This window comes from Zootoca vivipara, chromosome 1 (assembly GCF_965207765.1).
Source record: "Zootoca vivipara chromosome 1, rZooViv2.hap1.1, whole genome shotgun sequence".
Lineage (NCBI taxonomy): Eukaryota > Metazoa > Chordata > Lepidosauria > Squamata > Lacertidae > Zootoca > Zootoca vivipara.
Genome location: NC_142582.1, coordinates 44,879,744 through 44,895,566, shown reverse-complemented (window position 1 = coordinate 44,895,566; position 15,823 = coordinate 44,879,744). Strand labels below are relative to the sequence as shown.

Below are 15,823 nucleotides of genomic sequence, written 5' to 3'. Positions count from 1 at the left end.
ATATTTGGTCAAACTCAGAACAACTGAGAATTTATTTGCTGCCTAAGCAGCTGCTCTGATGAGCAGAAGTAGCATTTTAAGTTATAATTTGAAAAACCATTTTCAACTGTAATCTAAACCAACACTGTAGGCAGGGGAAATACAAACAGAGAAAGCCAAATCATTGTACAATGGTACCTCGGTTTATGAACTTAATCCGTTCCAGAAGTCCGTTCTTAAACCAAAACCATTCTTAAACCGAGGAGCGCTTTCCCTAATGAGGCCTCCTACCGCCGGTGCCCTTCCACCATCTGGATTCCGTTCTTAGACAAAGTTTCTCAAACCAAGACACTATTTCCGGTTTTGCGGAGTTTGTAAAAAAAAAGACCCATATGCACACACCGAGAACAAGCAGATATGGTAAATCAAATTGCCAGGAGAGCCAGCACATGAAGAGAAGCTCAAAAAACCAGTTTATATGTTTTGGTAAATAAACTTACCGGGTATCTACTACACCAAAAATATTTCAAAATCTATCCCACCTTCAACTAAAAAAACAACCCACTAGCTGGCTTTTCCTCTTACTCCCTTTATTAGTCTGCTGCACCTCATAAATGCTGACACTGCAAACATTTCTAGAGTTCATCTTCTGTAATTACCTGTTAAAGCAAAAAGGCAAGCACCACTTGCTTAAAAACAAACTCTATCCTTTCAAAGGTTTTAAAAAAATCATTTTAAGGGGAAAACAAACCCCTTTCACGTTTTCTTTAAAGTTAAGCCGGATACAAATTTTGTTCAATAAAAATAAACAAAATACTTATGCCAACTGCAAAGCCAAGTCAATTAACTACTATCATAAAACAACAAACTTAACTTTTTAGTGCAATGAATCCTATAACATTCCATCGGGTCTAATCCAGAGTAAGTGTGTAAGCCTAAAATAGGAAGCAGTCCCAAGACCTGAAGCGTATTTGCTCCATTGAACAACTGACCAATCAACAGCATGCCCAATTCAGCAATTAAAATCAGTTACAAAATCCACAGATTTAACCACAATAGCAAGAAGACAATGCACAACAATTGCAGATTAGAATAAGGAGAACAGCAAGTAAAATCTGCTTCTCAAAGTGCTGTATCTCCAAGGGGATAGAAATAAAGATGCCAAACATGCTCAAAAACTAATAGAGTGTGTTCCTCTCTCACCCTGGACATCTAACCCCCAAATTCCCAAATCTTTCCTCCTACCAAAGGAGAATCAACAAACTAAGCTTATATCCCATTGAAAAGGCACGTGGGCAGTGCAGGCTAAGCTATCCACAAAATGGGGCAACCCTTCCTGTGGCACCAGTGACAACTCACATCCTGCAGCAGCCATGGGAGAAAGCCTCTTTGACGTGCAGCACCCAAAGTTTGCGCTCCATGAGCAACAAAGAAAAGGGCTCACTCAGGATTAAACTTGCTCTATTATTCTTGACAGCAACCAAAGGGTTGCTGTTGTTGGCATCCATTTGACTCGAGACACAAAGGAGTGCGCCTCCGGGGGGGTGAAGTCAAACCACTGAGTTAGCAGTACCGAAGGACCAGGGGTGCAAGGCTGGTCTTGTGTTGCCCAGATGACAAGACCCGCTTCTCGGCCTCGCAGATGTAGTCCAAAGGAAAGCACAGCCGTATATTTGGCTGCAGGACGAGACGTACAAGGCGCCATCCGTCCGTCTTAGGGACTCCACTCTGGAATTGTGTAGGGTTTACTCCTTAGCCTTTTCTTCTCCCAAAGATATCCCACAAGGCAGAGGAAGTTTAGGATCAAAGTTTACCTTCTCCTAGATGGGCTACCTTCCCAGGTTGAGGAGCCCCATCTCCCCCTCATTTCCCTCTACAGCACATGCAAAAACCACCCTCATTGACCACTGGACCCAGTATTGGTCTCGTCCGCTCAATCACCTCAATATTCTTGGTGTTCCAACAGCTGATAAAATTATAAATATCTGATTACTCTGAAAAAAGGTAATCTGCCACTATATATACATATACATATTTAATAATATCCTTCCTTACCTAACAGAACATGTGGATGAGATCTTTTCTGTATTACACAATGCAGGTAGCCAAAGTCTTCCATTAAGGAACAATTAGCTAAACTGAGAGAGGAGGAGGAGAAACCCTTATATTTTGATTTCTATGACAACGGCAGAAAGAAACTATTAGATTTATCATAATTATCCCTTTAAAAAACAGCCTTTCCCACCCCTGGAACTAGTTCTGCAGGCAATGGGACTCAAAGGTAAATGATTCCAATTTACAGGGATGCCAGTGAATTATAATGTTACAGATAGCATTACCAAAAAAAAAAGAGGGAAAAAATTCAACACATCAAAGTAATAGAGTTAGTAGAGAGGCAATAGGCTGGACAGCCTCCACCGGAACATACAGTATTTACAAGGCAACTCTTCTTCTCTGCTACTGAAAGGGGATATAAACAAAAGAGCAAAGCATGGCTGTGAGTCAAATGCAGCCCAGCACATCCTCTCTTGTTCCATTCCTTCTACATTCCATGCGCTTCTTATAAGACACATATTCAAGATCATCTAACAGGGATCAGTTACCCTTTGACCACTCTGTCCTATTCATACCCGGTGTCTCTCTCTTCAAGAGTTCATTCCACTCATTTGCCCACACGATCCATGCATGCTATGGAGAGTCCAACTTGCAGTACAGCAGTTTCATATAAAACAAGCAGCGTCAAGACAGGAAAGACATGCGAGATGCCAGAACCACGTTCATAGCAGACTATCCCTTATATCCCACTTTAGGTGGATCTTGTATGTGGCAGCTCTCAAGAAGTGCTGGATATCCACTCCTGTGCTGACAGAACTCTCAGGGCATGCAGATGTGATTCTGCATCATCATTTAAGAAGTTTCCTTAATTTTTCATTAAATCAGCACCTAAGCCTGACAAATAACATTATGATAGCTCCCTTCCTCTATTGTTAAAAACCCTATCCAGACACCTTGTTCTGTGCTTCTCATTCTGTTTGACAAGAACAATTGCTGATTTGGTCATCTGCTACTGAATTTTTACTATTTGAATTTCTAAAACTGCACCTTCATCCAAAAGTGGGTTTCAGGGTAGTAGTAATAACACTTGCAGAAGCAAATGTAAGATTATCCATTTAATCTGATCTGATAATTTATATCTCCATGTTGTAAATAGCTATAAAATTCAGAAGGTCAGTAGCTCAAATAATCAGACCACGTCTGGAGGGCACCAGGTTAGGGGGAAAGTAGTATACAGTGGTACCTCTGCATACGTACTTGATCCATTCCGGGGTGCCATTCTCACCCCGAAAAGTACGTAACCGGAGCGGAGCTTCCACACATGCGCAAAGTTCCAATAGAGCATTCTGCGCATGAACGAAGCACGCAGAACACTTCTGCACAAGTGCGCGTGTCGGAACCCAGAAGTAAACACTTCCGGGTCCACCATGTCCTTCAGCTGAAAATACGCAACCTGCAGCAAACGTAACCAGAGGTATGACTGTATAGCACGCCGATCTACTAAGCTAGACAGGCCTGCTGTCTATCCCAGCAAGGCCATGTTTATGTTGTGGCCCACATACCAATTGTCCTTGAGTTCTGCAAAACAGGAATTAAAGTTCACAGAAGAATTGCAATGGTGATAACCAAGCTGGCTGTAAAAATAATAATTCACAGGCCGGATTAGCATTGTGAGGGAGTAACACTACACTTATATACGAAGCATATTTCATCTGGCAAACTTACAACAAACAAACTCAAGCCCCAGCTATTTTGTTTTGATGGCAGGTTTTTTTTTTCCCAGGCACTTATGTCAGCTTTCGACAAAACAGCACAATACAGGTCAAAGTCACTAGCAGGAATGCAGAAGGCAATAAATATTCTCAAAACAGCTCTCCCAAGCTGAAATCCAACAGAGGGTATACCTTTCATTGGAGAAAGTGAACTCTATTAGTAAAACTCAAAAAGAAAAGAAAAGAAACCCTCTTTTTCTTGCAGAACTTCTTATTGTGTCTTATAGAAAACAAAGGTTAAACATACATTTTTCAAAGGTGTTCTTTCTTCACACTCTCCAATTAAAAACTGCAAACAAGGGTCACATTTTGGTCTAAATATTTCCACACAAGGTCTCTCTTTTCCCTTCCTGTCCTTCCCTCAGAAATACGTGGCCTACAGGCTAGAATTTCATAACATGCTGGCAAGCCACCGGGAAGAGCTGAAAGATACTGTTGTCTGGCCTGCTCATTATTAAAAGCATGATTCTGCCCACCACCCTGCTCCTCTATTATGAATATTTGAAAGCTACCAAATGTTAACATTCCCACCCTGACTCTCCCTCACACCCACTCCCTGCCATAAGCAACTGCAGAAATGCAACCTTCTTTGCATTTGCCACGAAGCAAAAGCACAGGAGAAAGGTCGGCTTTACAGCTCAGGTCAATAAAATCAAATGAGGGGGGATTGGAACAACATTAACCCCACTTGCTTGCCTTTCCCCCTCCCAGGGATACTCATTTTTCTGGCAATACCAGTAAAAAGGTAAAGGTAAAGGGACCCCTGACCATTAGGTCCAGTCGTGACCGACTCTGGGGTTGCGGCACTCACCTCGCGTTATTGGCCGAGGGAGCCGGCGTACAGCTTCCAGGTCATGTGGCCAGCATGACAAAGCCGCTTCTGGCAAACCAGAGCAGCACACGGAAACACCATTTACCTTCCCGCTGTAGCAGTACCTATTTATCTACTTTGACGTGCTTTCAAACTGCTAGGTCTTCAGGAGCTGGGACTGAGCAACGGGAGCTCACCCCGTCGCGGGGATTCGAACCACCAACCTTCTAATAAGCAAGCCCTAGGCTCTGTGGTTTAACCCACAGCGCCACCCGCGTCCCTAATACCAGTGTACCTGCAGAAAATATCCAGATATTGGATAGCATAGACCTAGCAAAGCACCAGACAAGTCAAAACCAACAACATCACCAGAAAAAGGATTAGGGAACACAGATTCAAATCAAAACCACAGAAAACTAGCAGCAGTTTGGTTCAAAAACTGCAGGTACTGCAGAATGCGGTGAGTGGCCCAGCTTTTGGCTCCCAGTACCTTACCAAGCTATGTTCAAGGTGTATAAAGCCATAAACAGCTTAGGACCAGGTTGACTGAAGGACCGCCATGTCCCTTAGACACCACCCAGATCACGGCCATCATCTGGAGAAGCCCCCCTGATTCTCCAGCAGTTGTCCAATATTTGTTTAGTTTCTACGCAAGCTAATATTTTTGGCATAGTGGCGCCAATACTTTGGAACACTGTTGCCATCGAAAGCAGACGAGCATCTACAATTTTCCTCACCTGTTTGGGAGGCATTTTCAGAGAACTAATTTATTTGTTCTGCATTTTATTTGTTCTGCATTTTATGATTTCATATAGCTTTAACGCTCTTGTTATATTGCCGTTAGATGGATAGATAGATAGATAGATAGAGGAAAGGGGGAGGGAGGGAGAGGGAGTTGGCATTTTAGAAATACTCTTATGAATAAATAAAATGAAGTGGGCTAACATTAGATATTTTTGCACCCAAGGCAAAAAAAGCTATCAAAATGACAGGACTTCCATACCCAGTAGGGTGCCCACTTGAGAATCTGTTACCAAAAGCATAATTTTCATGTGAAAGCTGGCCTTGCACTTCTCTACAGGAAATAAAGTCAGCTAGGAGGGGAGAGGTCTTCAGTGGGAAGGGCCGCTCCTGCACACTCCATGGCTCTTACTTCCTTCTCCCCCCCTCCCCTCCCCCCTTTTCCCAAATATTTGACAGGTTAAGGGAACTGAACGACACAAATGAAGTACCTTTGTGCAAATCTACCTACATTAACATCAAAATGCATCCCAAATAAGGTTTTGAGTTTTCTTGTCGCAAAATTTGATGTAGCTTTGCTCATTATACCTTTAAAAGCTTGCCGTGGAAAAATGTAGGTCAGGAGCCCCTGCAGAAGACACCGCAAATGCAAATCACACTGGCACATCTGTGCTAAATTCAGACACACAAAAACAAAAAAAGCTGTGCTAACATCTTCAGAGAGGTGTTACTTTAGAGGCCTGTACAGTGACACACAGCTAAGCAGCACAAATGCGGAGAAGGTTAAGGCTGGCCGGGAACTTCTTCTCACCTGACCTAACCTCTGTATCCCCCATGGAAAATATACTCATGCCACAAAAGTGGGAAAAGTGAAAATAAGTTAAGACAACAAGGCAAACCTTGACTTTCTAACCTGATTATTGACAAACATCATTTTTTTACTCATTAAAATATTCATGTATAAACAAAAGCAACACAGCCCATAGCGGCTGTGTTGCTTGGTCATATTAACATATCTGACCCACAAGCTACTGGGCATTAGTGCTTTCACACCTGTTGGTTTCGCATCAGGAGGGACCAGAGGAAATCTTGATTTATCCCATTACACAGACTTTCACTGGTCGATCTCCACAGTCTCTTCTGATTGTTCCAACAGAGAGCTCCAACTTTTAATTCCCAGGGCAAAATACCTAAATGTAGCTATTTCACGGTAACAGTTATGCTCCCCCCCCCCCGGCCATTCAACAAACTTATGTGTTTTATATTCTGCAACTTGGTTTCCCCCCTTGTTAGCAGACCTTAAATAAATTATATTTATTTATATTACAACTGTTGGCAAAAGGGGTTACAAAACATTTGAGACTGGAGTCCAATCGAAGGGAAACTGGAACAGTGGCCTTTGCCATGTCCTATTAGATTGTGATATTTTGCAATAAGGCGAGTGCTATAAAAGAGAGCATCCATACAAACTTGCACTACAAATAAGTCTTATTCAAATGTCAACATTGATTCAATCTTCCTTCCTAGCTCTCATCAAGTTCATAGATCATATAGCTTGCTTCAGCAGAAGAGCACGTTAACACTGTCCATTCCACATCATCACCATCAAGCTAATTCCAGGTTTCCTTTCTTTCACTGAACTTCAAAAGAACAAGAAGCATGCTTCAGAAAGCATGCCTGCTTCTTAAAGCAGCTGAATGATGATTGCTACATACGAGTAATTTTAACAGACACCCCACTTTAAACTAAGTTCAAGCCATCTGTTCCACCCCTCAATTATACAAAGCAAAATAAACCTCCAGCAATGCCCCGTAACAAACAATGCAGATGTCAATTTGCTTGTCTGTATTTCCGTTCTCCGCCAACCCCCCCCCCCCGCCCGCCCGCCGCTCATGGGGCATTAATAGCATCTCGTGTTGCAGAGAACAAATTCATCATCAGAATCCAGAATCGGGGGGGGGGGGCAGAGAGGGAAGAGCATTTGTTATGACTATTTATCCACTTGATCCTCTCTGTCCCGTGTCCCAGATCCTCTCTGCATTCCTACATTACCAAAGTATGATGAGATGAGGCCACATGGGAGTGAAAAACATGGCTGGGAGAGCCATCTTGGGGAACGGCGCATAGCTTATGCACAACTATAGCACAGTATCACCAGCTGCATCGGTAGGTGCAGGCACAGAACAGCCCCTGACCCAACTGTGGTGTGGTTAAGGGAGAACGTAGTGTAAAAAAAGAAAGGGTGTGTGTTACTAAGTTGAAAGTGATGGGAAAGGGCAAGGAAAGAATGGCATGAGGGTATGAGGGGGCAAGCTAAAGAAAATGACAGAGTCTGAGAACAACCAAAATACTTTCAGAGAAGGCAAAAGAGGGGGAAAAGTTAATTAGGATTGCCATAACCAAAGTCTTTTCATCCCAGGTCTCTACAGATATATCCCAAGCACCAAAATAATAAGGAGAATGTGGGAAGGGGAAAAGATATGATTTGGATAAAATGCTGTTATCAAATTATGTAGATTTACATGTACGATATGTGATATTTTCCAAGGTGTGGCTCTAGAAATTAATTCAGTAGAATTATAAATTTCAGAGTGGCTTCTTCTCTTCTGCATTTGTCCTCGCAACCACCCTCTGTGTGGTAGGCTACAAATAATCCAAGGAATTTGAAATAATTCTCCTAGCTCTGTTTTATCATCAGCTGTTGCTTTTCATTTCCTGCCAATGTCTTTCAAACAGTATCTGTCTAATGCACTCTTTTCCTCCAGCTTAATCAGAACAGTGTTGAATTAAGAGTACAGTCGTGCCTTGGCTGTCGAACAGAACCCATTCCGGAAGTCGGTTCGACTTCCAAAATGTTCGGAAACCAAAGTGCAGCTTCTGATTAGTGGCAGGAAGCCAACTGGAAGCCATGTTGGATGTTCAGTTTGGCGCTTGGGAGCCAAAAGGTTCAACTCGCAAGGTGTTTGGGATCCAAGATACGACTGTAGTTTATAGTGATAAACTTCTAAGGACCACTTCACAAGTTAATTTGGGGCAGCTAAAATGCATAGGTTGTATCCAATGAAGCCATCCCATTTGAGCAAAGACTTCTGGTTGTGCAACAGAACTTCCCTTCCCTCTCCTCTCCTCTCCCACTTCCTGTAAATCTGCCTCAGACTTGGTGGAGAGCAGGGGGGAGTACTGTTGTGCAAGTGGAAGTTCTTGCACAAATCGAACAACTTCATTTCCTACACCACTATTTTAATTTTGCATCATTTAGTTCAACACAGAATCCAAATATTAGTCAGTATTAACCCTCCTCTGCTTCAGATATTCCTTACACCCTCTGTCACTGTCACATATTAGGATAAACATGGAGAGATGTCTATGGCTACCTCTCTTCAGCCTTCAGGGTTGAACATCCTCAAAAGATTTTCTCAACTCAAGAGAGGAGAGCCCCAGTTTCCAAGTTATGATAGAATAAAGGGGCTACTTATAATGCTCTTTGTTATCAGAATATCTTTTCACTATGATGCCATCTCTAAATCATGCTCCCTTCATAATGACTATTTAAGGCTTCACTGAACTACCCACATGTGAACTATTTGCTAACAACTGTAGCACTTGCCACCAGGAGTTAGATAACCAAGAAGTTATATATAGGGCCCATATGGCAGTGACCAATACTTAAAGACCCACACCCTGTTATCTCTCCACTGAGGTAACAATGAGCAACAACCAGCCCCAAAGCTACACTTTTTCCCACCTGTTATAGTCTTCTTGAACTACTCTTGGGCTTATGATGTAACTGGTTAGCTCCCTGATGAAAGTCATTCACAGCCGCTTTCCCCATGTCCACTTTCTCTCCAGATAACACTAGACTACAACTTCCATTATTCCTTGACCACTGACCATACTGGCAGAAGCTGAAGAGAGTTAGGATCCAACAACATTTAGAGGGCACCAACGTGGGCAAGGCTGGCTTAAACATGAAATGCAGACAAATGCAATCTAGAACCCCATTTGACCTGGGACTGTACAGCTGATGTGCAGAAGTCAGGCCGCGGCTCCTGCCAATGAAACTATTTCAGACAATATATCAAATGCCATAATACAAACTGACACTCAAGAAGATTCAGCTGTGAATTTAAAGTATTTAGTCAACATTAAATGGGGTGATAAGCTCAGTGGTGGAAGGCAGAAAGCTTTGAAGGCAGAAAGTCTTGGGTCTAAGCCCCAGTATCTCCAGTTAAAATAAACTGCAGTAGGGATGGGAAAGACCTGTAGAAGGCCTTGAAGAATGCTGATTAGGATAGAATACTCTTTGCCAACCTGGTGCCCTCCAGATGTGTTGGACTACAACTCCCATCATCCCTAGTCAACATAACTGATAGGAATTGTAATCCAAAACACCTGGCGAATGCTGGGTTAGGACGATTATACCAAGCTGCCACTAAAAATAGCTGGCCCTTCCATAATGTGTAGCACAATTAAAGCAGTGTCTAAAAACCCCACCATGTAATAACACCAGGAAAAGGACCGTGGCAAGTTATTCTGCACATTATGGAGGAGGGTGGGGTGAGAGAGTGACACAGGGCTGATGTTGCTGTATTTCCTGCATTATGAAATTCTGTCCTTATGCACAAAGTCCACTTTCCTACAAGTATTGCTGTTTGTTGCAACAGGGTATCTCCAAAGGAGCTTGAAAATCCAGCATATATTCATCATTACAATCAAGGACCTTGATCCAACCCAGTAATGAAGATCCTGTTTTTATTTCCATCAGTAAAAAAGTGGGGGGTATTTTTCTTTTTAATTTACAATTTTTGAGTTTTGCAGTGTGGTTTTACATTTCCAGAAACGAAACGCCACAAAATCACAAACTTGTAGCTGTTACATTGGCTACAGATCACCAAGAAATGCACGGGATCAAGAGGATTTGCAAGCTATAAAGTGAAGAGTGAGGTCTCTGTTCCATAACTGCTGACAGAAGCCTGCGCGAACGAACCAGCCAGAGTTGAAGCAACGTTTGACCTTAGCAATCCCCTCTCTGCACATCAGTCTTACCTTATAATTGCTGGAATTTACCCACGAGGTAGCAAGGCCATCAACCATTTTATCCAGCATGGTCTGATCATGTTCCAGATCGGCAGATTTCTGTTTATCTGAGAAATAGTCTATCAGTTCTTGGCCAACCTGGAGTCTCTTCCCAACATCCTTCTGCAGAACCTGGACCAAGCAACCCTCCATGGTGGGCTCCATGTTGTGCTAGGAAAACAGCACAGTCAGCGGAGAAGCTAGAGGGCAGCAGGTTTGAAAAGTCCTGCTGTAGATGTCTCCTCTAGGTCGCCTCTTTGTTCGAAGGAGGTTACCAAGGGCCTGGATTTCAAAGACGTGATTCTGGGAATGGCAACAATGCACCATGTGTGTCTGAAGAGCAGCTGGCAGGTTATTAAAAGTTCAATTCAAAATAACTAGTAATAGATAAATAAAGCTGGGAGCGGACCAGCCGTGCTGTATGACCAGGTCTATGATGCTTCTCTGTTCAGCAATCCATCCTGAAAGAAAATTTTAAAAGAGGAAAAGTTAGAGGCAAACTAGGAAGAAAGCAAATAGCCAAACAGCATAAAGTCCCAGCTGAGATGCTTAAAGCTGCCATGTTTTCGTTTTCGTTTTTTTAAAAGTAGTAATTTATCTATCTGTTCCCTCCCTTGCAACTATTCTCATGTCTTACATAGCACTGCAGCCTGCCCCAAAGAAGAAAAAGGAGCTAATCCTGTTATACAGGGCATCAACTGCTAAGGGGGGGGGGGAAATACAGAGAGAAACAAAAAAGAAACCCACATTTTGTTCAACAACAAAAATGCAGTCAACAAATTACAATATGGATTTCTGGCTGTCAATTGTATGGAGAGACGGATACTTTGCCATGGGACCTGTCTGCTGAAATCAGATACGACCAAAAGAAGGAGAAAAAACACTTGGGAAAGAACCACTGAAGCAGTCGCCTCCTGTTCTGTCTGTGCGCGCATCAGACACACAGAGCAAGTGACAGCAACGTTTTGCATATTGGCGATAGCACAGGGCAAGTCTGGATGAGAAAGCAAGTCTGGATGACTCCCTGAAGCCAGCTTCATGTTTTAGCAGCTACTTCGAGAAATGTCAGGAGTTTCAACATGCACTCCTCCAGAATGCTACCCATATCCTGGCCTCCGCACTCCAATAAAAGTATTCATGCAAGAATTACCACAACATAACCTCTATGTTTGAATGTACTAACTGTGCAGCCTTGTACAGGGTTACTCAGAAGTGTACCCCACAGATTTCAATGGGACTTATTCCCAGGTTAGTATGTATACCAGGAATGGGGAACCTGTGTTCCTGCAGATGCTGTTGGAATCTTAAGTCCCTTCAGCTCCAGCCAGCATGGCCAACAACCAGGGATGATGGGAGATGGAGTCCAGCAATGACAGGGGGCAGAGGTTCCCTCTCCTTGGTGTATACAACTGCAGCCTTAAAACTGCTACCAAAGATAGTGGCCATGCATGTTGCCAAAGTGTCCTAAGAAATCTGGTATCTGCAAGGTCTCTCCACTGATGCCAGATGGAGGTTCATTATATATATTTTAGGTGCCAGGCAAAAATGTTCCTCTTCAACCGGGCCTTTAAAATGTGTCTGTGGGAAGGGGTGATTATTGTTTTGCTGTTTTAATTATTTACTTGTTTTTATCCTGTATTTTATTCTGTGAACCGCCCTGGGACCTTAGGGTGAATGGCAGGTAATTAATATATTATTATAAATTATAAGCATTGCTATTATTATCATTATTCATCTGTTTCTAACGCAGCCTTGTATCCAAGCATCAGCCCAGCAGGTATAGGGAAAAGGAATTCCATGCAAGCAAGTGAAGAGGCTGGTTGAAGTGAGGCAGAGCGCTTCATTCCTCCTCTGCCCCAAACACAGAAATGCAGTGCCTCCTCTAAGTATCAGTGTCTTCAAAAACTCCTGTGTTTTCAAACAGGACTTTTAAAGAGAAGCAGAGGAAGCACATACTGGAGGTTCTCTCTCCCCCCCCCCCCAAATGCCAACTCTTCTGTATCACTTTACCAGCAGCTGCAGGCTCTATGTTCCCTTCCCCCTTCATAATGAAATGAATCTTTGCTCACACATATTCCAATACAGTACACACACACACACACACACACACACCCTCCATTAATTCTGGCACACACACACTCCACCACCACAACCCCCACAGCTCTTCAACCTCAGTCTCCCATGTGGCCCTGCTTATGCGGCTACAAATGTACCACTCGCATGGTTTAAAAAGAAAAGGAAAGGAAAAAAAGTCTCCATCCTAAAAACTATTTTTTGCAGGTGCCTTTTAACGTAAAGAGGGGAAAAAAGCTGCCTAATGATAACCTCTGAAGCTCCTGGATGTATAGAAAGTAGGGCATACTTGAAGGAAAACAGGTCAAGCTCAGTTCAAAAGAGAAGGGCGGCCGGCGGGTGGGTGGGTGTTAATCAGACAGCTGTAAAGCACATCTCTTGCCAAGTAAACAATCAGGGCAAACCTACAGGCATCATCCAGTACAAAAACAATACAGTACAATAATATATCCTAATTGACTTTTATCTGAAGAGCAGAGTGTCAGCGAAGTCTCTTTCCTCACAGACTGTATTTCTAGGTCATCATTGCTGCAGTTCCCTTTTCCTTTTTTTTTAAAAATATATATATAAAGGGCCCCCACCGTCAGTGAAATGACAAAACTCCTCCAGCAGCCAGGGCCTGTATGTTGTCTATTCAAAACAGCCTTCCCTGCCCTGGTGAGTTTCAAATGTGTTGGACTACACCTCTTGTCATCCCCGACCATTGGCCATGCTGGCTAGAGCTGATGGGAGCTGCAGTCCAAAGTATCTGGAATGCACCAGGTTCGGGAAGGCTTGACTTAAAGATCATGTATACCCTTCTCCATAAACAGTTGTTGTTGTTGTTGTTGTTTAGTCGTTTAGTCGTGTCCGACTCTTCGTGACCCCATGGACCATAGCACGCCAGGCACTCCTGTCTTCCACTGCCTCCCGTAGTTTGGTCAAACTCATGTTCGTAGCTTCGAGAACACTGTCCAACCATCTTGTCCTCTGTCGTCCCCTTCTCCTAGTGCCCTCAATCTTTCCCAACATCAGGGTCTTTTCAAAGGATTCTTCTCTTCTCATGAGGTGGCCAAAGTATTGGAGCCTCAGCTTCACGATCTGTCCTTCCAGGGAGCACTCAGGGCTGATTTCCTTAAGAATGGATAGGTTTGATCTTCTAGCAGTCCATGGGACTCTCATAAACAGTAAGCTCACTAAAAAGACTGTTTCTTTAAATAATACCGACTCTTTAAATATTCTTTAAATAATACCGACTCTGCACAAACGTCCCTCGCTGAATCCTAAGACACAAACGAAGTCCCAGAGCAAGTGGGCAAGTGGGCAAAAACATCAAAATGGTGGTGGGTGAGTCAGTGGCGTAGTAATGGGGGGGCGGAGGCGCGCCGCCTTGGGCAGCAGGCTGGGAGGGGCTGACCACCTCCAATGGCCACGGCCGCCATCGAGGAGAAGCCCCGATGCAAGCGAGACTGCCTCACTCCGCGGCTTGCTCGCGGGGTTTGCCACGGTGCCGCGTCATATGCCTCCTGTGCACGCATGCGTCGTGACGCATGCACGCAACGGACACCCCGCCCCCCAGTGGGGTGCCTTCGGGTTTGCCGCCCCGGGCAGCCAGGCAGCTAGCTACGCCGCTGGGGTGAGTGTATCAGTATTCCACACTGGGATGATGCAGATGTTACTTGTGGGTTATAAGAGTTCGGGAAATGTAACTTGAAGGGTAAACTTAGTTGGTCTTTAAGGTGCTACTGAAGGAATTTTTTTTATTTTACTTCGATCCAGACCAACACGGCTACCTTCCTGTAACTTGAAGGGTAAAGGGCTTTCTTATTAGAAAAAATGAGGCTCATAACACAGCCATTAGGCCAACCATCCCTAACACGGTGCCCTCCAGAAAATCTGGACTACAACTCCCATCAGCCCCAGCCAGAGCCACTCACTGTATTAAGGTTGTACAGCAGGCTTAGATAAAACTTTAAAGTTCAACGCAGCCACCCTCATCCAGATATCAACACTATGGGTCAGGGATGGATAACTTCTTGTCCTCCAGCTGCTGTTAAACTCCAAGTCCTATCAGCCCTAGGCAGCAGGTTCAATTGTTAAGGACGATGGGAGCTGGAGTCAAATATCATATGGAGAAGACACAGATTCCCCACCCCTTCCATAGATAAAATCCTCTGCCAACCATAAACAAACACACACACACACACACACACACACTATTGAGAGAGGCAGAGAGGCAAGAATCTGCACAATATTGACTTAAGTAGTCATTTATTGCAGGCTGCAAGATCAGCTATGGCACATTTCTGGAAGAATCCTTCAAATGCTGATCTTGCCTACTGGTACAGATGTTTTGGGAAACAGCAATAATGGAAGAACAAACATTAAAAAATGTGAGTCATAGGAGGTCAAAGCACAGAAGACAAATTTATTCGTACTGTATGTGATATGATTTGGTGACATAAACTAATGTGAAAGAGCATGTGCGATGCCAGATGCCGGGAAATCAATGGATGTGGATGATATAGACTTTTGTAGAGGATCCCTTTGTTGATTTTGTGCTATATTAGGTATACTGAGAGGCCACCCTATTACTTTTAACAGAAAGAGAATCATTTTGTTAGTATCATATTGGCTTAAGTCAGCACTTATGTATTTTACTCTGGGCCGTACTTTATGGACTTTACATGGCATGCCTGACTATTATTATTTACTGAGTTTAAAGTACCTATAATTATTTTAGTTGCTTTTGAAGACGTTTCACTGCCAAATGGCAGTGCTTTTGTAATGTATATAAAACCAATAAAAAACTGTTGTTGTTTTAAAAAGACAACAGTAAATTGCACAACTATAAATAAACAAGAAGAGCATCTCGAAGCCTACTTTCAACAGCTGGACTTCAAATATCTTAACCGCTAATTTTGGCCTGCACCTTACATTATGAAGCTTTCCTGTGTATTACAACATCCAACTACCTGGATCCCTTTGATAGTCACCAGACCACAAACAAGGGCTTCGTGTCATGGAAGAAATTGCCCCGGGAGCTATCCCTTCATTTCTCACAAGAAGTTCATGTATATTCAGGATGGTTTGGCCGATGTGACAAAACCACCCTAATATCTATATCCACTGCATCCGGAGAGCAACCGGGCTGTGTTCCCACCCTCCCCATCCCTTTATGACTTCGTACCGTATTAGCTGGAGGCTGCATGAATCCAGTGATTTGTTAGCCAAACACAGCAGTTTTTGTCCTCCTGAGAATTCAAACTGGGGAAAGTACCGTAAGAATTACGGTACAGTCTATTACAGGAGTAGGCTTTAAGTGGCTGTGGCACAA

At 43.4% G+C, this 15,823-nt stretch overlaps 1 protein-coding gene across 2 annotated transcripts in view; it reads right to left on the bottom strand.

Moving 5' to 3' along the window:
* CLASP1 (cytoplasmic linker associated protein 1) overlaps positions 1 to 15,823 on the bottom strand; it is a 165,220-nt gene that overhangs the window by 132,589 nt on the left and 16,808 nt on the right. For both annotated transcript variants that reach the window (XM_088652464.1, XM_035128806.3), the window contains exon 2: positions 10,405 to 10,895. In XM_088652464.1, coding sequence (XP_088508590.1) covers positions 10,405 to 10,599 — 195 coding nt within the window. In that variant the 5' untranslated portion in view covers positions 10,600 to 10,895. The remainder of the gene's footprint in view (positions 1 to 10,404; positions 10,896 to 15,823) is intronic.